The sequence below is a fragment of the Salmo trutta genome, chromosome 15, assembly GCF_901001165.1.
Source record: "Salmo trutta chromosome 15, fSalTru1.1, whole genome shotgun sequence".
Taxonomy (NCBI): Eukaryota; Metazoa; Chordata; class Actinopteri; order Salmoniformes; family Salmonidae; genus Salmo; species Salmo trutta.
The window spans coordinates 60,097,032-60,122,416 of NC_042971.1; the positions used below are offsets into that span (position 1 = coordinate 60,097,032).

The following is a 25,385-nucleotide window of genomic DNA, read 5'->3' on the forward strand; positions in this document are numbered from 1 at the left end:
TAATCCATAGTGGAGGCCTGTTTGAGTGGACTAATCCATTGTGGAGGCCTGTCTGAGTGGACTAATCCATTGTGGAGGCCTGTCTGGGTGGACTAATCCATTGTGTAGGCCTGTCTGAGTGGACTAATCCATTGTGGAGGCCTGTCTGAGTGGACTAATCCATTGTGTAGGCCTGTCTGAGTGGACTAATCCATAGTGGAGGCCTGTCTGAGTGGACTAATCCATTGTGGAGGCCTGTCTGAGTGGACTAATCCATTGTGTAGGCCTGTCTGAGTGGACTAATCCATAGTGGAGGCCTGTCTGAGTGGACTAATCCATAGTGGAGGCCTGTCTGAGTGGACTAATCCATTGTGTAGGCCTGTCTGAGTGGACTAATCCATAGTGGAGGCCTGTCTGAGTGGACTAATCCATTGTGGAGGCCTGTCTGAGTGGACTAATCCATTGTGGAGGCCTGTCTGAGTGGACTAATCCATAGTGGAGGCCTGTCTGAGTGGACTAATCCATTGCGGAGGCTGCAGGGATGACACACCAGTATCACCAGTAGTACATTTACCGTTAATTACCATAATATCTAATTACAATGTTTGTTACTGTCATTCCTGTTAATGCATTCAGTATATTATTATTACAGTCTTACCGTTGTCATTGTCTGATTGGACACGTTTCCTGCAGAGCGCACAACCTAGGATACACTTGTGAGAAAAAAGTTTAGGTTTATTTCCCTTTACGAGGTATCAATTTATTCATTGTCTTTTGTTTGTGTCGCTTCTGTCTATGTGGAGTAAGGACATGCACCTGATTACGCATAGAAGCAGGCCTAGGCTACCTGGCCTGCGCTCAAATGTAGGCTTATAGATCACCTGATTTATAAACCTGCCCATTTGGGGATCTGATACTGTTTCTGATTGGCTTAACTCACCATCACTATGGAGCTTCTCAAAGTAATTGTTTATTCACCTACAACGTCAAGTAAACAAAGTCTGTTTTTACATCCAATGAGAATGACAATAGTTCCTCAACGTAGTCTATATGAAAAATATTTCCAGCTCTCTCCCTTTCGATAATCACTCAGCATGAAAGGGGAAAATGTCATGCTCTGATCCAGTGGAAACATCATCAATTAGTCCAACCTGATTACTTCTTATCCCTTGTGCTAATGTGTATGTCTGTCCTGAGCTCACTGCCACGGAAACTCTGAGGGCCCAGAATATTTTAAGGGTGTGCAAGTTTGCTAGCAGGAGCTTTGGGACTAACCAGGCCATCTGTGGCCAATGTGATTTATAGGATATTTTATTTTGATCGCGATATTTTCTACCTGCAGGTTGCAATGTTTTTATTTGTTGGCTTTATGTAGACTATTTTTACATATTGGCAATGGCAATAGAAGTTACTTTTAGATTTGTATAATTTTCATTTAGATAGAATTGATTTTGACATTGATTATGAGATATGAAGACTTTATTATAAATTAAATGAAACTGTTCCACAAAAATGTGCATATGAAAATGGCACGCACATCAGAACTGGCAAGCACATCAGTAGAAATGGTACGATAACTTGGCACTCTAAATGGAAAAAGGTTGCCGACTGCTGGTGTAGCCTATTACCGGCAACTTCAGGAGCGTAACAGCAAAATCTGGAAGGCCAGCAGCAGCTGCCAGCTGGAGGAGGAGGGTCAGGACGGGAACAGGGTTTCTTCTTCTGGTTAGGCTATATTGATCTCTGACTCCCTCTTTAGCAATCAATTGGTCGAAAGAACAGACGACTCTCGGTCGACCAAGATTGTTTTTAGTCGGGACAGCTCTAACACCTCACACACATGGTTATGGGCAGTGTAGACCCCTGTACCATGTCAGATATAGAGTTGAAATGTATTCAATTTTGAGTTTGCATCCCTATATCACACTTTATAAATATCACAGAAGATTTAAATATAACAAAACCGTTTTGACCACTTTTCAGCTTGTTTTAAAAAGAATGATGTTTATTCATTAAGAAATTATGAAAAATATTCCACCCATGAGGCCACTAAAGGGCGATTTTGGTCATTCGACTGCAGGAAAAGGGTGTATGCAACATAATTAGTATCGTGTCACTATCTCAATCTTTCTTTTTCTGTTTATCTCTCTGGGTCGGTGTCTGTCCCTGGATCTGTCTAGATCTTTCTCGCTAGATCTCTTTCTCTCTCTGTTTCTCTACATCTCAGTCTCTCTCTTACCTATTACAGACAGACTTTACGGTATGTTGCCTGTAGAAATAAATCTGGCAATGTTTTTTTACAGCCCAATTCATACAGTCTTATATTCGCCACATTCAGAGTGGAAGCAGGTCTGGGACGATGTGGATGGACGTCTATTTTAATGAATCCATCGCAAAGAAATCTATTATAAGACTAATAAAATGTATTTTCTAAATATTATAATGGGATACATTGAGTTTAATGATGTTACTGGTCTGTGCAGCCTATATGCTACATGGCTGTGCCATGCACATGGAATCAATAGTTATTTCGTTCATTAAAACAGACAAGACACACTTCGGCTACATTTAAGTTACCCAAATATATTATAACAATTGGATGACTTTGGGAGTTTCAGTAAGCAACAATTTGATGCCTTCAATTGCATTAGCCTACTTTATTCCAATATTTTTGAATCCACGAGTTCATCTGACTCTGGAGAAGTAGATAAATGGCCTCATTGCCAAAATCCCAAAGTATCCCTTTAACTCTCCACGGTTAACTCTCCACGGTTAACCCTTCATGGTTAACCCTCCACGGTTAACCCTCTACGGTTAACTCTCCACGGTTAACCCTCCACGGTTAACCCTCCATGGTTAACCCCCACGGTTAACTCTCCACGGTTAACCCTCCACAGTTAACCCTCCACGGTTAACTCTCCACGGTTAACTCTCCACGGTTAACCCTCCACAGTTAACTCTCCACGGTTAACCCTCCACGGTTAACCCTCCACGGTTAACCCTCCACAGTTAACCCTCCACAGTTAACCCTCCACAGTTAGTGTTAAACTGCTAGTGTTAACAGTGAAATTGTTAAACTGCTAGTGTTAACAGTGAAATTGTTAAACTGCTAGTGTTAACAGCTGAAGTGTTAAACTGCTAGGGGGCACTATTTTCACGTCCGGATAAAAAGTGTGTCCAAAGTAAACTGCCTGCTACTCAGGCCCAAAAGCTAGGATATGCATATAATAGATTTGGATAGAAAACACTCTAAAGTTTCTAAAACTGTTAAAATTATGTCTGTGAGTATAACAGAACTTATTTGGCAGGCGAAACCCCGAGGACAAACCATCCAGGGGAAAAAAAGAATTTGAGGTCACTGTCTTTTCAATTATTTTCTATGGGGAACTAGATTTATGAGGGACCTGGTTGCAGTTCCTAGGGCTTCCACTAGATGTCAACAGTCTTTAGAAATTGGTTGATGTTTTTCTTTTGAGAAATGAAGAAGTAGCCCTTTCCTTTCTGAGTGTAGAGCCAAGTGGACTGTTTTGTTTGGGGTGCATGACCTGGAGCTCGCTCCACATTCATTTTATCCGCTATTGAACACAGTTTATTCGGTCTTAAATTTTATCGATTATTTACGTTAAAATACCTAAAGTTGGATTAGGAAAGTTGTTTGAAATGTTTGGATCAAGTTTACAGGTAACTTATTAGATACTTTGTAGTCATGTTGAGTTGGAACCGGTGTATTTTCTGAATCAAACGCGCCAAATAAATGGACATTTTGGGGATATAACGACAGAATTTATCGAACAAATGGACCATTTGTGATGTTTAATGGACATATTGGAGTGTCAACAGAAGAAGATCTTCAAAGGTAAGGCATGAATTATATCGTTATTTCTGACTTTTGTGTAGCACCTACCTAGTTGAAATCTGATTTTCATGTGTTGGTATGCTGGGCGCTGTCCTCAGATAATCGCATGGTTTGCTTTCGACGTAAAGCCTTTTGAAATCTGGCACTGCGGCTGGATTGTCAAGAAGTTAATCTTTAAACCGATGTATAACACTTGTATGATTTATGAATTATTATTATGAGTATTTCTGTTTTTGAATTTGGCGCGCTGCAATTTCACTGGGTGTTGTCAAATCAATCCCGTTAACGGGATTGGCGCGCGAAGGGATCCATAAGAGGTTGTTAAACTGCTAGTGTTAACAGTAGAAATGTTAAACTGCTAGTGTTAACAGTGGGAGTGATAAGCATTGTGGACTCACTCTGTTAACTTGAAATAAACTCCTGCTTGATCATTACAAGCATTGAATATTATTATTGTGGCTAGTGCATTGGCTTGGCTATCTCCTCCTCTGTACTTACAGTACACCCTCTAGGTACAGAATCAACCTTGTTTTCTTGCCCTTTACTGTGTTCAGTTTGGTTTTGTACTATGTCTATGTGAAATGATGAATACCCGAACATCTGTGAATTCACTTTTTTTTGCTGTGAATTGATTGAAAGTCTGGTGGCCATAATGTCTGCAGCTCTCCTCTCTACTACTGCACTTCAAAATACACATTTTTGGATAGTTGTAGCGTGCTGGCAGCACTATAAAACCAAGGTTACTCAGTTGTAGGATACTGAGGTTCAGGACGGCAACTTAATTCCTTTCAATAATGAGTAATGCTGACGACGTGTTTCGGAGCAAGCATCTTCATCAGACCACTATTGATCAAGCATCTTCGTCAGACCACTATTGATCAAGCATCTTCATCAGACCACTATTGATCAAGCATCTTCATCAGACCACTGTTGATCAAGCATCTTCATCAGACCACTATTGATCAAGCATCTTCATCAGACCACTATTGATCAAGCATCTTCATCAGACCACTATTGATCAAGCATCTTCATCAGACCACTATTGATCAAGCATCTTCATCAGAGCACTATTGATCAAGCATCTTCATCAGACCACTATTGATCAAGCATCTTCATCAGACCACTATTGATCAAGCATCTTCGCCAGAGCACTATTGATCAAGCATCTTCATCAGACCACTATTGATCAAGCATCTTCATCAGACCACTATTGATCAAGCATCTTCACCAGAGCACTATTGATCAAGCATCTTCATCAGACCACTATTGATCAAGCATCTTCATCAGACCACTATTGATCAAGCATCTTCACCAGAGCACTATTGATCAAGCATCTTCATCAGACCACTATTGATCAAGCATCTTCACCAGAGCACTATTGATATTGGGATCCTCTGTTCTTTCTCAATCTTTTTCCCAGATTGTCCATAGTTGTAGCATTCCAGAAATTAATTTTTGGGAATTCAGATCAACCTAATTTGTTTTTCCATTGTTCTCTCTCTCCCCAGATCTTCCATATGACCTATGACCTGGCCAGTGCTGTGGTAAGAATATTTAATCTGATAGGGATGATGCTACTGCTGTGCCACTGGGACGGTTGTCTGCAGTTCCTGGTCCCACTCCTACAAGATTTCCCTCAAGATTGTTGGGTGTCGCTAAACGGTATGGTTGTAAGTATTATACCATTTTTACATCTTGTTTGTTTGTTTCAACATTTGGAAATATTAAAGGTATTAAATGGGCTGAAACAGGACATCCTTGCTTTTAACCCATGTTGAGGTTGACTGTGTTGTACTACAAGGGAGCATAGAAGGCCAGCCATCATTCTGAAACGATTATGACATATTGTTCCTATTGTTAAACCATGTACAGTGCATTCGGAAAGTATTCAGACCCCTTCCCTTTTTCCACATTTTGTTAAGTTACAGTCTTATTCCAAAATGGATAAAATAAATAAAATGTATTCAGAACATTTGCTATGAGATTCGAAGTTGAGCTCAGGCGCTCAGGTGCAACCTGTTTCCCATTGATCATCCTTGAGATGTTTGTACAACTTGATTGGAGTCCACCTGTGGTAAATTCCATTGATTGGACATGATTTGGAAAGACACACACCTGTCTATATAAGGTCTCGCAGTTGACAGTGCATGTCAGAGAAAAAACAAGCCATGAGGTCGAAGGCATTGTCTGTAGAGCTCCGAGACAGGATTGTGTTGAGGCACAGATCTGGGGAAGGGTACCAAAAAATGTCTGCAGCATTGAAGGTCCCCAAGAATACAGTGACCTCCATCATTCTTAAAATGTAAGAAGTTTGGAACCACCAAGACTCTTCCTAGAGCTGGCTGACCGGCCCAACTGAGCAATCGGGGGAGAAGGGCCTTGGTCAGGGAGGTGAACGAGAACCCGATGGTCACTCTGACAGAGCTCCAGAGTTCCTCTGTGGAGATGGGATAATCTTCAAGAAGGACAACCATCTCTGCAGCACTCCACCAATCAGGCTTTTATGGTAGAGTTGCCAGACGGAAGCCACTCCTCAGTGAAATGCCTTCGGAGCTACATAAATGGTTTATCATACACTGCAGTTGAAGAACAATGGGAAAGTACTTCTGCTTTGAAATTTGATAAACTTGCGATCCCGCTTTTGAGGAAATGGTACTTGAATGTTTTGGAACTGGAGAGCTCTTCTTTGTCTACACCTATTCAGCATCGTTCACACACTCTTAAGCCTCAGCCCCACCCATCTCTTTAAGGATTCACGTGAAGCCATGTGTTGAACAGACTGAGGAAGGTAGTGTAGTAAACAACCAACGATTTCAAGACTAAAGTGGTGAAAGTAGTAGACTACAAAGAAGGAAAAACTCCAGGTAAAAAATACACTTTATCTAGTCCACTTTATCTAGTCCTTGGCCTATATCAAAATCTGCCTTTGGTGCAGGTCGTGTTGTTTTTCACTTTACTGTCTCTGGTAAACACACACTATATCAAATCAAATCAAAGTTTATTTGTCACATGCACAGGATACAGAAGTTGTAAACGGTACAGTGAAATGGTTACTTGCATATTTGCATAGTACTGCACTCTTAGGCCTCACTCCTCCCTATCTGAGATATCTACTGCAGCCCTCATCCTCCACATACAACACTCTTCATTTGAAGACTCAATCATGGACAGTTGTGGCTGCTTTGTGTGATGTATTGTTGTCTCTACCTTCTTGCCCTTTGTGCTGTTGTCTGTGCCCAATAGTGTTTGTACCATGTTTTGTGCTGCTACCATGTAGTGTTTCTACCATGTTGTTGTCATGTTGTGTTGCTACCATGCTGTGTTGTCATGTATTGCTGCATTGCTATGTTGTTGTCTTAGGTCTTTCTTTATGTAGTGTTGTGTTGTCTCTCTTGTCGTGATGTGTGTTTTGTCCTATATTTGTCACGGGCGTCGTAAGGAGTGGACCAAAATGCAGCGGGTATATTGATCATCTTCTTTACTTTATTAAAGAGAAGACACTTAAACAAAACAAATGACGAAAACAGTCCAGTAAGGTGCACAGACTATACTTGGAACAACCAACCACCAAACACAAGTGAAAAACGAACACACTTAAATATGGCCTCCAATTAGAGACAACGACAACCAGCTGTCTCTAATTGGAGGTCATTGAAAAACACAACATAGAAATAGAAAACTAGAATAAACATAGAAATAGAAAATATAGAACATAAATCAAAAACCCCGAAACACACAAAACAAACATCCCCTGCCACGCCCTGACCAAACTACAATAACAAATAACCCATTTTACTGGTCAGGACGTGACAATACCCCCCCCCCCCCCCCCAAAGGTGCAGACCCCAAATGCACCTCAAAACAAAAACCCCACAAAATGAACCCCAAACTTCATGGGAGGGAAGGGAGGGTGGCCACGGCTCCCGTGCTACACCCCCCCTCCCCCAAATCTTCCAACTATGGAGGTGGCTCTGGCTCCGGCCTTAGTCCCCATTCTAACCTGCCCACCCCCGCTGAAGGCTCAGGGCTGTAGACCACTGCTGAAGACTCTGGGCTGAGGTGCGTCGCTGGAGACCTCGGGCTGTGGGCCGTCTCTGCAGGCTCCGGACTGTGGGCCGTCTCTGCAGGCTCCGGAATGTAGGCCGTCTCTGACGGTTCCGGACTGTAGGACATTGCTGGAAGCATTGGACGGGGAACTGTCGCCGGAAGCTCTGGACGGGGAACTGTCGCCGGAAGCTCTGGACGGGGAACCGCCGCCGGAAGCTCTGGACTGGGACTGCGCACTGAAGGCCTGATGCGTGGAGCTGGCTTTGGAGGCGCCAGACTATTGACACGCACCTCAGGGCTAGTGCAAGGAGCAGGAACAGGATGTACTGGACTGGGCAGGCGTACTAGAGGCCTGATGCGTGGGGCTGGCTTTGGAGGCGTCAAAACAGTAACACGCACCACAGGGCTAGTGCGAGGAGCAGGAACAGGATACACTGGGTCTTGAAGACGCACTGGAGGTCTGGAGCGCACGGCCTGCACAACCCGTCCTGGCTGAGTTGTTACTGTAGCCCTGCACGGGCGGAGTGCTGGCACAGGGCGAACTGGGCTGTGCTGAGGAATGATGGCTGCCGTGCGTAGAGCAGGCGCAGGGTAGTCTGGGCCTAGGAGATGCACTGGTGGCCAGATATGCTGAGCAGGCATACTCCTTCCTAGCTGGATGCCCACTCTAGCACGGTACTTGCGGGGGGCTGGTATCGACCGCACCGGACTGTGCGTGCGGATGGGCGAGACCGAGCACACTTCCGCATAGCACGGTGCTCTCCACACCAAACGCTCCCCATAATAAGCACGAGAAGTTGGCTCAGGTCTATTGCCTGACTTACCCCAACTCCCCGTGTGCCCCCCCAAAAAAATGTTTTGGGGCTGCCTCCTCACCTCCTGAAATGGAGGATATAATGCCTCATACCTTCGTTGTTCTGCCTTTACTGCCTCAAATTCCTCCTTCGGTCGCCGGTACTCCCCAGCCTGCCTCCAAGGTCCCTTTCAATCTAATATTTCCTCCCATGTCCACGACTCCAAATATTTATCTTGCTGCTTCTTCTTCCGCTGCTTGGTCCTCTTTTGATGGGTGGTTCTGTCACGGGCGTCGTAAGGAGTGGACCAAAATGCAGGGGGTATATTGATCATCTTCTTTACTTTATTAAAGAGAAGACACTTAAACAAAACAAACGACGAAAACAGTCCAGTAAGGTGCACAGACTATACTTGGAACAACCACCCACCAAACACAAGTGAAAACGAACACACTTAAATATGGCCTCCAATTAGAGACAACGACAACCAGCTGCCTCTAAATGGAGGTCATTGAAAAACACAACATAGAAATAGAAAACTAGAATAAACATAGAAATAGAACATAAATCAAAAACCCCAAAACACACAAAACAAACACCCCCTGCCACGCCCTGACCAAACTACAATAACAAATAACCCCTTTTACTGGTCAGGACGTGACAATATTTATATATATATCTTTTTTTTTTAATCCCAGCCCCCATCCCCGCAGGAGGCCTTTTGCCTTTTGGTAGGCCGTAATTGTAAATAAGAATTTGTTCTTAACTGCCTTGCCTAGTTAAATAAAGGTTAAATGAAAAAATGTAAAAACAGTAGTAATTTTAAAAATAGAAAGTGCCCAGATATTTTTCTTTTTTAAAATAATTATTAGATGATGGACACACTTGTCTAAATTGATGGGTCATGTGAAAGAAATGCTAGAACCAGCCCCTCAGCCACAATAATAATATTCAACATCTGGATGGGTCACTATTGTCTACACATGTAAACATGTTAATGAAAAACAATAGACGGCAGTAATCACTCCAAGACACACCTGGCTAACTTGATAGGTCATGTAATCATCTGGTAAAGTAGAGTATTTAGTTTCGATATGTAGCTAGCTAGCTAGCTAAACAATGAACCATAATCCCAACTCATACAGTACAAATGGATTGTTATAATTAGCCAACATGCTTGAAATGCTGTAGTACGAATCTGAAGGTAGCTTATGCTAACCAACTAGGTTCAATGTTAGCTAGCTAGCTAACATTAGGCTACAACTAGCAATGCAAATGGATTTCTGAGATACAAATAATATTACTACACAGATCACACACTTAACGTTAGCTAGCGAGCCAGAAAGCTAACGTTCACTAGCTAGCTAACAGTATGCATAAACCTTGTAATGAAAATGACTTTCTGACAAAATTAGAAACATATAATATCTGAAAAATGTAGCTAGAGTCTTACCCGTATACATGGTTGAACGTTTCACGGCAGACTGGAACCCCTTTGACTAAAGGAAGACGTCCCGTGTTGGTTCCGTTTTGTTTGTAGCTACAGTTTGTTTGGCCCGCTGTGTCACGCCACTTTTCCCCACTTATCTTTTGTCATTTAGCGCTAAATTCAGGGCAGCAATGTTGTTGAGAGAAAGTGTCAACACTTTTGCAGTTCTCCATTGCTAACGTTATATCTTTCAAAAAAGCAGCGGTAGCAAGGATTATCTACTCATACTGAGCAGCTAATTTTTCAGACAAAAGCGTGCTTCATGGCAGACCAATCCAAACTCATATCTCAGCCAATCGTGGCTAGCGGGAAGGTTCCTGACTTTTTCCGTGGCTAAACCAACTAGGCTCGTCATTTTACAATTTTATTCGGGTTTTAAAGATGGCATACAAATTTGTTATTAAGGCACATGAAAGTTCACATGTTCCAGAAGGCATTTCTGCCAAAAACGTATTAGGATAAAAACACAAAGAAATACTTTCAAATGCCTCTCCTGTGAAGTAGTGATGTACGACATATGCCGAGCTTCCTGAAACAAGTCACAATCTGATGGTTGGTTGTTACACCAATAATCTTGGGACAGTAGTAATCCGTATCACTTGTGCAAGGGGACATTTTCTAGTGTCCTTTCTCCCAGAGATTAGATTTTTAAACCATGAGGCAAAGATTAAAGGACACTCTTTAATGGACAGGGGCAAATCTCTACTTTATTAGATATTTGTCTTGCGTTCTGTAGCTTAACATTGTATTACATAACAGGGGAAGAGAGATGACTGCACAGATTTACGCAATGTTTTCCTTTTTTTAAGCAGCACTAGTGGGTTTAATCAAAGTTAGAGGTACTCATTGTGCTTAATCATGTTGTGATTTACATACATTCTCTGTACATGATCGACTCTATAATATTCTATACATTATATGTAACTATTATTATGGGTTTAAACGTACAGAGATCACAGAGACTCTTTACAGTAAATGCTGCTCTATAAGTGGAAGACGTTTTTATTCCTTTAAAAAAATAAGAGACTCTTTACTGAAGTGGTAGAAGTTATTAAAGAGTAACTGCCACTAAAAAACAACTTCTAAATTAGAAAACAGCCTATGTGGCATCGATGAGTTAGAAACATTTATTCTACTAGCTAAATTTACTACCAAGTGTAAATAGGATAACTGGGTTTTGTGAGACTTGTGGTCGTGACTTCATCACATTGTAAATTAAGGTTGGGTTTGTTTCAACCCTGCCCACATGCCCACATCAATCATCAGTTAGGAGTGCAGTCCTATGGGGCTAGTTAGGGACCATCAGTAAATTACACAATGTACATGGGACAATATGTACCATTTCCAAAAGCTCCTAATTTCAATGACTCGAAAACCTCAAACCAACTATAATTTGTAGAAATTTGTATTTATTTAACCAAGAAGACATTCTCATTTACTGCAACAACCTGGGGAATAGTTTCAGGGGATAAATGAGCCAATTGTAAGCTGGGGATGATTAGGTGGCCATGATGGTATGAGTGCCAGATTGGGAATTTAGCCAAGACACCAGGGTTAACACCCCTACTCTTACAATAAGTGCAATGGGATCTTTAATAATCTCAGAGAGTCAGGACACCCGTTTTAACATCCCATCCAGAAGACAGCACCCTACACAGGGTCCCAATCACAGCCCTGGGATATTTTTGTTTTTAGACCAGAGGAAAGGGTGCCTCCTACTGGCCCTCCAACACCACTATTTAGCAGCATCTGGTCTCCCATCCAGGGACTGACCAGGACCAACCCTGCTTAGCTTCAGAAGCAAGCCAGCAGTGGGATGCAGGGTGATAATGCTGCTGGCTAATTAATTGGATGAAATTTACAAATATTTACAAATATTAAAAGCATTTCATGAGAAAAACTAAAAGGTGTCATAACAGGCAGAACTGAGCAATTTCCCCTTACATGGGTGTCACAGTGTAGGTTCCGTCCCTCTCTTCGCCCCAACCTGGGCTCGAACCAGGGACCCTTGCACACATCAACAACTGACACCCCACGAAGCATTGTTACCCACCGCGCCACAAAAGCTGCGGCCCTTGCAACGCAAGGGGAAACCCTACTTCAAGTCTCAGAGCGAGTGACGTCACTGATTGAAACGCTATTAGCGCGCACCACCACAAACTAACTAGCCATTTCACATCGGTTACATGGGCCAGCTGTAAAGTCGAAATTGGCTATATTGTAAAAATTCCTGAAAATGAAAATTAGCTATTTGTTCTTAATTTAAGGTTATGGTTAGCAGTGTGGTTAACTTTAGGGTTAAGGTTAGGGTTACGTTTAAAATCAGATATTATGACTTTGTTGCTGTGCCAGGTAGTGACCACTATGCAGAGCTGTTTGTGTAGCACATTGTGTAATTTATTGACAGTCCTTAACTAGCCCGGAGATAGGCTTTCCAAAGTCAAACCAATTTAGTCCTTGTCGCAAACCAGCCAGCTGAAGCGAATTGGTGAAATAATTTGGCTAAATTACACAGGTAGACAGTAATAAATAATAATATATAGGTGGATAATAATATACAGGTAGATATAATAGATAATAATATACAGGTAGATAATAATATATAATGGTATATAGGTGGATAATAATATAGAGGTAGATATAATAGATAATAATATACAGGTAGATATAATAGATAATAATATACAGGTAGATAATAATATATAATGGTATATAGGTGGATAATAATATACAGGTAGATATAATAGATAAAAATATAGAGGTAGTTAATAATATATAATAATATACATGTAGATAATAATATATAATAATATACAGGTAGATAATAATATATAATAATATACAAGTATATAATATATAACAATATACAGGTAGATAATAATGTACAGGTAGATAATAATATACAGGTAGATATTAATATATAATAATATACAGGTAGATATATTATATAATTACATACAGGTAGATATAATATATAACAATATACAGGTAGATAATAATACACAGGTAGATATAATATATAATAGTATACAGGTATATAATATATAATAATATACATTGAGATAATAATATACAGGTAGAAATAATATACAATTAAATATAGGTAGATATAATATATCATTATATACAACTAATAATAATAATATATAACAATATACAGGTAGATCATAATATACAGGTAGATAATAATATATAATAATATACAGGTAGATAATAATATATAATAATATACAGGTTGATAATAATATACAGGATTATAATAATATACAGATAGATATAATATATAATTACATACTGGTAGATATAATATAAATAATATACAGGTATATAATATATAATAATATACAGGATCCTAATAATATACAGGTTGATATAATACATCATAATATAAAGGTAGATAATAATATACAGGTAGATAGTAATATATAATAAAGTACAGGTAGATAGTAATATACAGGTAGATAATAATATACAGGTAGATAGTAATATACAGGTAGATAATAATATATAATAAAGTACAGGTAGATAATAATATATAATAAAGTACAGGTAGATAGTAATATACAGGTAGATAATAATATACAGGTAGATAGTAATATACAGGTAGATAATAATATATAATAATATACAGGTAGATAATAATATACAGGTAGATAATAATATATAATAATGTACAGGTTGATATAATACATCATAATATACAGGTAGATAATAATATACAGGTAGATAGTAATATATAATAATGTACAGGTTGATATAATACATCATAATATACAGGTATATAATAACATACAGGTAGATAGTAATATATAATAATGTACAGGTTGATATAGTACATCATAATATACAGGTAGATAATAATATACAGGTAGATAGTAATGTACAGGTAGATAATAATATACAGGTAGATAATAATATATAATAATGTACAGGTAGATAATAATATACAGGTAGCTAGTAATATACAGGTAGATAGTAATATATAATAATGTACAGGTTGATATAATACATCATAATATACAGGTAGATAATAATATTTAATAATATACAGGTAGATAATCATATACAGGAATATAATATATAATAATATACAGGTAGATAATACTATACAGGTAGATAATAATATATAATAATATACAGGTAGATAATAATATATAATTATATACAGGTAGATAGTAATATATAATAATGTACAGGTTGATATAATACATCATAATATACAGATAGATAATAATATTTAATAATATACAGGTAGATAATCATATACAGGAATATAATATATAATAATATACAGGTAGATAATACTATACAGGTAGATAATAATATATAATAATATACAGGTAGATAATAATATATAATAATATACAGGTAGATAGTAATATCTAATAATGTACAGGTTGATATAATACATCATAATATACAGGTATATAATAACATACAGGTAGATAGTAATATATAATAATGTACAGGTTGATATAGTACATCATAATATACAGGTAGATAATAATATACAGGTAGATAGTAATGTACAGGTAGATAATAATATACAGGTAGATAATAATATATAATAATGTACAGGTAGATAATAATATACAGGTAGCTAGTAATATACAGGTAGATAGTAATATATAATAATGTACAGGTTGATATAATACATCATAATATACAGGTAGATAATAATATTTAATAATATACAGGTAGATAATCATATACAGGAATATAATATATAATAATATACAGGTAGATAATACTATACAGGTAGATAATAATATATAATAATATACAGGTAGATAATAATATATAATTATAGACAGGTAGATATAATAATTACATAGAGGTAGATATAATATATAACAATATACAGGTAGATAATATTACACAGGTAGATATAATATATAATAATATACAGGTAGATAATAATATATAATAATTTTTCAGGTATATAATATATATTAAAACACAGGTGTATAATATATATTAATGTACAGGTAGATAATAATATATAATAATATACAGGTAGATAATAATATGTAATAATTCACAGGTATATCATTTCTAATAATATACAGGTATATAATATATAATAATATACAGGATTATAAATATATACAGGTAGATAATAATGTATAATAATCTACAGGTAGATAATAATACACAGGTAGATATAATATATAATACTATACAGGTAGTTAATAATATTTAATAATATACAGGTAGATAATCATATACAGGAATATAATATATAATACTATACAGGTATATAATATATAATAATATAGAGGAAGATAGTAATATATAATAATATACAGATGGGTAATAATATACAGGTAGATAATAATATATAATACAATACAGGTAGTTAATAATATATAATAATATACATGTAGATAATAATATATAATAATATACCGGTATATAATATATAATAACATACAGGTATATAATATATTAATAATATATAATAATTTGCAGGTAGATAACAATATATATTAACATATAGGAAGATAATAATGTATAATAACATGTAGGTAGATAACAATATATAATACTATACAGGTAGATAATAATATATAATAACATATAGGAAGATAATAATATATAATAACGTATTAATTCAGCAAATAAAGAAACGTCCTCTCACTGTCAACAGCGTTGATTTTCAGCAAACTTAACATGTGTAAATATTTGTATAAACATAACAAGATTTAAGAACTGAGACATAAACTGAACAAGTTCCACAGACATGTGACTAACAGAAATGGAATAATGTGTTCCTGAACAAAAGGGGGGTCAAAATCAAAAGTAACAGTCAGTATCTGGTGTTGCCACCAGCTACATTAAGTACTGCAGTGCATCTCCTTCTCATGGACTGCATCAGATTTACCAGTTCTTGCTGTGAGATGTTACCACACTGTTCCACCAAGGCACCTGCAAGTTCCTGGACATTTCTGGGGGGAATGGCCCTAGCTCTCACCCTCCGATCCAACAGGTCCCAGACTTGCTCAATAGGATGGAGATCAGGGCTCTTCGCTGGCCATGGCAGAACACTGACATTCCTGTCTTGCAGGAAATCATGCACAGATCATGCAGAACGAGCAGTATGGCTGGTGGCATTGTCATGCTGGAGGGTCATGTCAGGATGAGCTTGCAGGAAGGGTACCACATGAGGGAGGAGGATGTCTTCCCTCTAACGCACAGCGTTGAGATTGCCTGCAATGACAACAAGCTCAGTCCGATGTTGCTGTGACACACCGCCCCAGACCATGATGGACCCTCCAAATCGATCCCACTCCAGGTCCTCGGTGTAACGCTCATTCCTTCGACGATAAACGCAAATCCGACCATCAACCCTGGCGAGACAAAACCGTGACTCTTCAGTGAAGAGCACTTTTTGCCAGTCCTGTCTGGTCCAGCGGCGGAGGGTTTGTGCCTGGTGGTGTCTGGTGAGGACCTGCCTTACAACAGGCTTACAAGCCCTCAGTCCAGCCTCTCTCGGCCTATTGCGGACAGTCTGAGCACTGATGGAGGGATTGTGCGTTCCTGGTGTAACTCGGGCAGTTGTTGTTGCCATCCTGCACCTGTCCCGCAGGTGTGATGTTCGGACGTACCGATCCTGTGCAGGTGTTGTTACACGTGGTCTGCCACGGTGAGGATGATCAGCTGTCCATCCTGTCTCCATGTGTCTTAGGCGTCTTACAGTGCAGACTTTGTAATTTATTGCCCTGGACACATCTGTAGTCCTCATGCTCCTTGCAGCATGTCTAAGGCACGTTCACTCAGATGAGCATGGACCCTGGGCATCATTCTTTTGGTGTTTTTCAGAGTCAGTAGAAAGGCCTCTTTAGTGTCCTAAGTTTTCATTACTGTGACCTTAATTGCCTACTGTCTGTAAGCTGTTATTGTCTTAACGACCGTTCCACAGGTGCATGTTCATTAATTGTTTATGGTTCATTGAACTTGCATTGGAAACAGTGTTTAAACCCATTACAATGAAGATCTGTGAAGTTATTTGGATTTTTACAAATTATCTTTGAAAGACAGGGTCCTGAAAAAAGAACATATCTTTTAGGTTTAGGTATATATACAGTTGAAATCAGATGTTTACATACACCTTAGCCAAATACATTTAAACTCAGTTTTTCACAATTCCTGACATTTAATCCTAGTAAAAATCCCCTGTTTTAGGTCAGTTAGGATCACCACTTTATTTTAAGAATGTGAAATGTCACAATAATTGTAGAGAGAATGATTTATTTCAGCTTTTATTTCTTTCATCACATTCCCAGTGGGTCAGAAGTTTACATACACTCAATTAGTATTTGGTAGCATTGCCTTTACATTGTTAAACTTGGGTCAAACGGTTCAGGTAGCCTTCCACAAGCTTCCCACAATAAGTTTTCCTCCAAACATAACGATGGTCATTATGGCCAAACAGTTCTATTGTTGTTTCATCAGACCAGAGGAAATTTCTCCAAAAAGTACAATCTTTGTCCCCATGTGCAGTTGCAACCTGCAGTCTGGCTTTTTTATGGCGGTTTTGGAGCAGTGGCTTCTTCCTTGCTAAGCGGCCTTTCAGTTTATGTCGATATAGGACTCATTTTACTGTGGATATAGATACTTTTGTACCTGTATCCTCCAGCATCTTCACAAGGTCCTTTGCTGTTGTTCTGGGATTGATTTGCACTTTTCACACCAAAGTACGTTCATCTTTAGGAGACAGAACGTGTTTCCTTCCTGAGCGGTATTGTTTGTACAGATGAACGTGGTACCTTCAGGCGTTTGGAAATTGCTCCCAAGGATGAACCATTTTGTTTCTGAGGTCTTGGCTGATTTCTTTTGATTTTCCCATGATGTCAAGCAAAGAGGCAATGAGTTTGAAGGTAGGCCTTGAAATACATCCACAGGTACACCTCCAATTGACTTAAACGCCCTGACCTACTCTACCATAGAAAATAACGACTTACTATGGTCAGGATGTGACAAAAGGTAGATTATAATAAATAAATGTACAATAAATTATAGATTCAGATGCAGTCCTGAAGGAAAGGGGGAACAGTTTGGGTCTTGGACTTGGTTAGTTCCCTTGATCTTTGAGGTAAATAGATTTTGTGTCAGCCAAGATTCGGAGATGAAGCTGAAATCCGTTTAAATTGTTGCAATGTTTGCTCAGGAGAAAGTCTCCAGAACCCATTTTGTTGGGTCGGGCTAGGCGGGCTAAAGATCTTTCTTAATTTAGCTGCTGAAATGGCACTCCCCTAAAGAGCTACTACTTCAATACGGCTGAGCAGTGTGCGTCCCAAATGACACCCTATCCCTTATAGAGTGCACTACTTTTTTTAAAGTAGTGCGCTATATAGGGAATAGGGTGCAATATGGGACGCACCCTTGTGCGTCAATACCGTTGAGCAGAGACCCTATGGGCCACAGGATCTAAACTGTTTATGTGCAACTTGATGTAGAGGGTTTCAGTTCCCAAACGTGATTAAAAATCCATCAATAACAATCTCGCCCTGTAGCTCCCATCATGCTTAAAATGTAATTGTTATGAAAAGTTTAAAGATGAGCTGTAGCGCTAATGTGCATTTGGGTGAAGTGAAGTTTTCTTGGTTTGGTGCCAGACAGGTGATTGGTTGCAAACAACAACAAAAAACACATTTTAAATTAAACAACAATGCCGGCGTGCTCTAATATATAGTCTCTCTCTCTCTCTTTCTCTCTCTCTCTCTCTCTCTCCTCTCTCTCTCTCTCTCTCTCTCTCTCTCTCTCTCTCCCCCTCCCTCTCTCTCTCTCCCTCTCTCTCCCTCTCTCTCCCTCTCTCTACGCTATAACGGAGGTCAAAAGCCTCTGGTTGCCCATTTCAAATGGATGAGATGGAGTTGGAAATTGACCCCTTGGGGTCTTGATTGTTAATGCTTGCCCTGGGTTCTTGCCCTTCTCTTTTTTCAACCGGACAGAAATATCTGTGATATGGCGTACACACAGACTGGTCCTAGTCAGTGCACTGGAGGTTCATAGTGTCAACACTTTTCAGCATCACATCTGCCAACACCTCGCTCTACTGTACTGTCAGGCAACAGGGAAACTTACCTAAACCCAGTCTAATAAATCTGGCATGTCTTTTTTTAGTCTGTAAAGATTTATCAAAATGATCTCATCTTCCCTCCTACAGTATGTGTTTGTTGTCATGGGGTTTCATATGTAATCAGACAAATAACCTCTTCTCCTATGAAACATAAAAGAAGGGGTTATTTATCTAACATAATTAGTCTAATTCTGTATGACAAATTTAAAACCAAATGTTCCTTTTAATACAATAGAAGCCCTAGCTGCATCCACATGTTCCTTTTAATACAATAGAAGCCCTAGCTGCATCCACATGTTCCTTTTAATACAATAGAAGCCCTAGCTGCATCCACATGTTCCTTTTAATACAATAGAAGCCCTAGCAGCATCCAAATGTTCCTTTTAATACAATAAAAGCCCTAGCTGCATCCACATGTTCCTTTTAATACAATAGAAGCCCTAGCTGCATCCAAATGTTTTTTAATCATGATCCTTAAAGGAAAACTCCACTCAAAAACAACATTTGTCATCATTTTGGGACTGTATCAGTAGATTAATGACAAAAATACCAAAATATAGTTTTTGAGTGGATGTTTCCTTTAATGATGAATCATTCTTTGGTGACAGGATTCAATCTCATCCACTCGTGTGTATTGAATCAATCTCATCCACTCATCCAGTCTGCTGTTGAATAATCTACAATCGATAACACTCTGCTCTGGGAATGCATTATCATTTCCCCTTCACAGAGATCAATGCTGATGAAAAACGAACTTAAAGACTTGTTTGCAGCACTTGTTTTCCCTTTAGGGCAGTGAGTCTCCAGGGGTTTGGCTTAGTTACCGAGCTGTTCTTTTTTTTTGTAAGGTACAGGGTGAGGGCCTCAGAGAGAACCAATAGGGAGGTAGGGGATATGTGGCTGTAGATGTGAGTCACTTTGAACCAGCCACGGTCTAGTATTACTCACTCTTATTACTCTGTATCTCTGCACAGCCACTGATACGGATGTAGGCAGTGCTTGACTTGGGCAGAGGCTCACCGGAACTGAGTACCGGTACCTCAAATGTTCTACTGCTTGAGTTCCTGCACTTCAACATAAACAGTACAGGCACTCAAAATTAGTGCCTCGCACCTGTTTTCAGTCCAAGTCAAGTATTGGATGTAGGGAACCTGGAGATGAAGGTGTGAGACTGAAGGCCATCCCCATTTGAACTGTCAGGTGACATAGAACCATCCCTCTTCTCTCGTATCAATGTATTATTCAAGTGAATAATACAGCTGTGTCACTGCAGAGGCACAGACACACATGGACCCTTAGTCAGTATAAAAACGGCATTTAAATTCTGCGAAATCTAGGCCATGTGTTTGTGTAGATATCGCTCCACGGTGACAAAAACAATGCCGTGCTTCTACATCTGCATTGCTTGCTATTTGGGATTTAGGCTGGGTTTCTGTATAGCACTTTGTGACATCGGCTGATGTAAAAAGGGCTTTATAAATAAATTTGATTGATTGAAATTTGATTGATATATCAACTCCATATTAGGGTCTACAGTTGAAGTCAGAAGTTTACATACACTTAGGTTGGAGTCGTTAAAACTCATTTTTCAACCACTCCACAAATGTATTGTTAACAAACTATAGTTTTGGCAAGTCGGTTAGGACATCTACTTTGTGCATGACACAAGTAATTTTTCCAAGAATTGTTTACAGACAGATTATTTCACTTATAATTCACTGTATCACAATTCCAGTGGGTCAGAAGTTTACATACACTAAGTTGACTGTGCCTTTAAAAAGCTTGGAAAATTCTGGAAAATGATGTCATGGCTTTAGAAGCTTCTGTTAGGCAAATTGACATAATTTGAGTCAATTGGAGGTGTACCTGTGGATGTATTTCAAGGCCTACCTTCAAACTCAGTTCCTCTTTGCTTGACATCATGGGAAAATCAAAAGAAATCAGCCAAGACCTTAGAAAAAAATTGTAGACCTCCACAAGTCTGGTTCTTCCTTGGGACCAATTTCCAAACGCCTGAAGGTACCACGTTCATCTGTACAAACAATACCGCTCAGGAAGGAAACGCGTTCTGTCTCCTAGAGATGAACGTACTTTGGTGTGAAAAGTGCATATCAATCCCAGAACAACAGCAAAGGACCTTGTGAAGATGCTGGAGGACATAACCTGAAAGGCCGCTCAGCAAAGAAGAAGCCACTGCTCCAAAACCGCCATAAAAAAGTCAGACTGTGGTTTGCAACTGCACATGGGGACAAAGATCGTACTTTTTGGAGAAATGTCCTCTGGTCTGATGAAACAAAAATAGAACTGTTTGGCCATAATGACCACCATTATGTTTGTAGGAAAAGGGGGAGGCTTGCAAGCCGAAGAACACCATCCCAACCGTGAAGCATGGGGGTGGCGGCATCATGTTGTGGGGGTGCTTTGCTGCAGGAGGGACTGGTGCACTTCACAAAATAGATGGGATCATGAGGCAGGAAAATTATGTGGATATATTGAAGTAACATCTCAAGACATCAGTCAGGAAGTTAAAGCTTGGTCGCAAATGGGTCTTCCAAATGGACAATGACCCCCAAGCATACTTCCAAAGTTGTGGCAAAATGGCTTAAGGACAACAAAGTCAAGGTATTGGAGTGGCCATCACAAAGCCCTGATCTCAATCCTATAGAAAATGTGTGGGCAGAAGTGAAAAAGTGTGTGCGAGCAAGGAGGCCTATAAATCTGACTCAGTTACACCAGCTCTGTCAGGAGGAATGGGCCAATCTTCACCCAACTTATTGTGGGAAGCTTGTGGAAGGCTACCTGAAACGTTTGACCCAAGTTAAACAATTTAAAGGCAATGCTACCAAATACTAATTGAGTGTATGTAAACTTCTGACCCACTGGGAATGTGATGGTGACATATCACATTCTTAAAATAAAGTGGTGATCCTAACTGACCTAAGACAGGGAATTTTTACTAGGATTTAATGTCAGGAATTGTGAAAAACTGAGTTTAAATGTATTTGGTAAAGGTGTATGTAAACTTCCGACTTCAATTGTACATCGCGTTATGCCCTGTCAGACTATAGCATATTTTTGATTTATTCACTCTCTTCATCAGTGAGGAGACTAGTGCTTGTTGTTGCTAGAACAGAGCATCTCCTCTCCTGTAGACTCTATACCCAGGGCCGGCCTTAGCCACTAAGCCACGTAAGAGGCCTTAAAAAACAAAACATAAATAGATTAGCAATTAACAAAATCTCACTTAGGGCCCCCAAAAGAGTTGGTCCTGCCTAGGCTAGATATTATATGGCGTACTGCTAACAGAGGTACAGACAGATCCACAGTGAAAACCTCAGACTAGGTCTGACGTTCTTGTTCCCAGTCTGTTCAGGACACATTTGTGTTTTAACCAAAGATTTTCATAATAATGGCTCACATTTTATTGTCTTTATTGTCAATGCCTGGCTGGCCCTGCTCTGCCTGCGTTCTGCCTCACGACGCAATTCTGGGAGCACATTTTTGGCAGCCTTACAAAATGGTGCCCTGTATCAGTACAATTCCTTGCGCTTGCTTGTACTTTTGTGATTACTGCTTACTCCAGTAATCTGACAACTTCCTCCTTTTCGGGAGTTCTGACAACCAAGAACAGCCAGGTATAAATATAGGTATAGATGTAGCTGCTTACTCCAGTAGTCCGACTCAAACTTCCTCTTCTTCTCACAAGTCTGACAGAGGACTTCTAGAATAGTCTAGGTATAAATACTTCATTCCATGCTGGCCCTGTCACAGTGACAGCCAGTGAAGTGTGATCACAGCATCATCAAGCCCCCCAGCTCCTGTTTGAGCTCTCCTGTAGAAGGAATATTTTAATCTGGCCAGATATGGATTGGACGTTGATACTTTTCTTTCTTTCTGTTGTAAATACTGCTGGGTGAATGGTGTGCTGTGTTGTACATACTGCTGGGTGAATGGTGTGCTGTGTTGTAGATACTGCTGGGTGAATGGTGTGCTGTGTTGTACATACTGCTGGGTGAATGGTGTGCTGTGTTGTAGATACTGCTGGGTGAATGGTGTGCTGTGTTGTAGATACTGCTGGGTGAATGGTGTGCTGTGTTGTACATACTGCTGGGTGAATGGTGTGCTGTGTTGTAGATACTGCTGGGTGAATGGTGTGCTGTGTTGTACATACTGCTGGGTGAATGGTGTGCTGTGTTGTACATACTACTGGGTGAATGGTGTGCTGTGTTGTAGATACTGCTGGGTGAATGGTGTGCTGTGTTGTACATACTGCTGGGTGAATGGTGTGCTGTGTTGTAGATACTGCTGGGTGAATGGTGTGCTGTGTTGTACATACTGCTGGGTGAATGGTGTGCTGTGTTGTAGATACTGCTGGGTGAATGGTGTGCTGTGTTGTAGATACTGCTGGGTGAATGGTGTGCTGTGTTGTACATACTGCTGGGTGAATGGTGTGCTGTGTTGTAGATACTGCTGGGTGAATGGTGTGCTGTGTTGTACATACTGCTGGGTGAATGGTGTGCTGTGTTGTACATACTGCTGGGTGAATGGTGTGCTGTGTTGTACATACTGCTGGGTGAATGGTGTGCTGTGTTGTACATACTGCTGGGTGAATGGTGTGCTGTGTTGTAGATACTGCTGGGTGAATGGTGTGCTGTGTTGTACATACTGCTGGGTGAATGGTGTGCTGTGTTGTACATACTGCTGGGTGAATGGTGTGCTGTGTTGATGCAGTGTGTTGTAGATACTGCTGGGTGAATGGTGTGCTGTGTTGATGCAGTGTGTTGTAGATACTGCTGGGTGGTAGCGTACAGAGTATAGGCTGATTATCTTCATGACTAATGGGCTTTAGAGTAGCTTCTTGTGAAGCTGCATTTCCCAATCAGTGGACAAGATAATGGAGCCGTCACCCGACTGGCGGCTAGAGCAGAGGGGGTAAACGTTCTGACATTCAAACATGGCTGTCCAGAGATCCACAGAGCAAGACCAGACCCAAGACCAGGCCAGAATCTGTATGAGTATTTAGTGCTGATCTAGGATCAGTTTAGCCTTTTAGATCATAATGAATAACATTGCGTGAACTTGGGCAGCTTGATCCTAGATCAGCACTCCAGCCTTCCCTGTAGCTCAGTTGATAGAGCATGGTGTTTGCAATGCCAGGGTTGTGGGTTTGATTCCCACGGGGGCCAGCACAGAAAAAAAATGTATGAAATTTATGAAATTGTATGAAATGTATGCATTCACTACTGTAAGTCGCTCTGGATAAGAGCGCCTGCTAAATGACTTAAATGTAAATGTACTCTAAGACGCTTGGTGAATACAGGCCCTGACTAGAGCTCTGAGTATGACACCCAAGCCAGGGTACCAGCTGTTCAGTCTCAGAGTCCTCCTTCCACCCCTCTATCCCCTGGAGGAGGAGACCCATTATTCAGGCATCCTTGATAGTGCTGATGATTCTCCTGTCCTCCTCAAGAACACCACTCCTCTCATGCATTACAATTCATCTCTCTCTGTCTGTGTGAAATATGATTTCATCATTATTTTTTCTCTCCAGTGGATCAATTCCTTAGACATGTATTTATTTTCTCTTTTGTTTGTGGAAACCTTGCGAATGGATGTAAGTTCCGGTGGTGTTGAATAGTGTAGTCCAGACGTCAGAGGATTGATGGGAGGGAGTTTAAGGAGGGGATGTGTGGGTGGAGGTGAGATGGAGGGATGGAGAGAGGTGGGGAGGGAGGGAGGGAGCAGGCTCATTTGAATTTTAATAGCAGAGTGCACTGAGGATATGTTGTGAGGATTAATGCCTCCTGAGAAGCCTGGGTAGCCCATGCATATCCCTCCCTCCATCCTTCCATCCACTCAACTCAAACATACTGACTGGCCTCTCTCTCCCCTCCCCTCTCTCTCCCCTCCCCTCTCTCTCCCCTCCCCTCTCTCCTCCCCCCTCTCTCTCCCCTCCCCTCTCTCTCCCCTCCCCTCTCTCTCCCCTCCCTCCTCCCCCTCCCTCTCCTCCCCTCCTCTCTCTCCCCTCCTCTCTCTCTCCCCTCCCCTCTCTCTCCTCCCTCTCTCTCCCCTCCCCCTCTCTCTCTCCCTCCCCTCTCTCTCCCTCCTCTCTCTCCCTCCCCTCTCTCCTCCCCTCTC

At 40.2% G+C, this 25,385-nt stretch overlaps 1 protein-coding gene across 1 annotated transcript in view; it reads left to right on the plus strand.

The window, feature by feature from the left end:
- Positions 1-25,385, plus strand: part of hcn1 (hyperpolarization activated cyclic nucleotide-gated potassium channel 1) — a 149,589-nt gene that overhangs the window by 69,865 nt on the left and 54,339 nt on the right. The window contains exon 3 of the mRNA XM_029692392.1: positions 5,344-5,505. Coding sequence (XP_029548252.1) covers positions 5,344-5,505 — 162 coding nt within the window. The remainder of the gene's footprint in view (positions 1-5,343; positions 5,506-25,385) is intronic.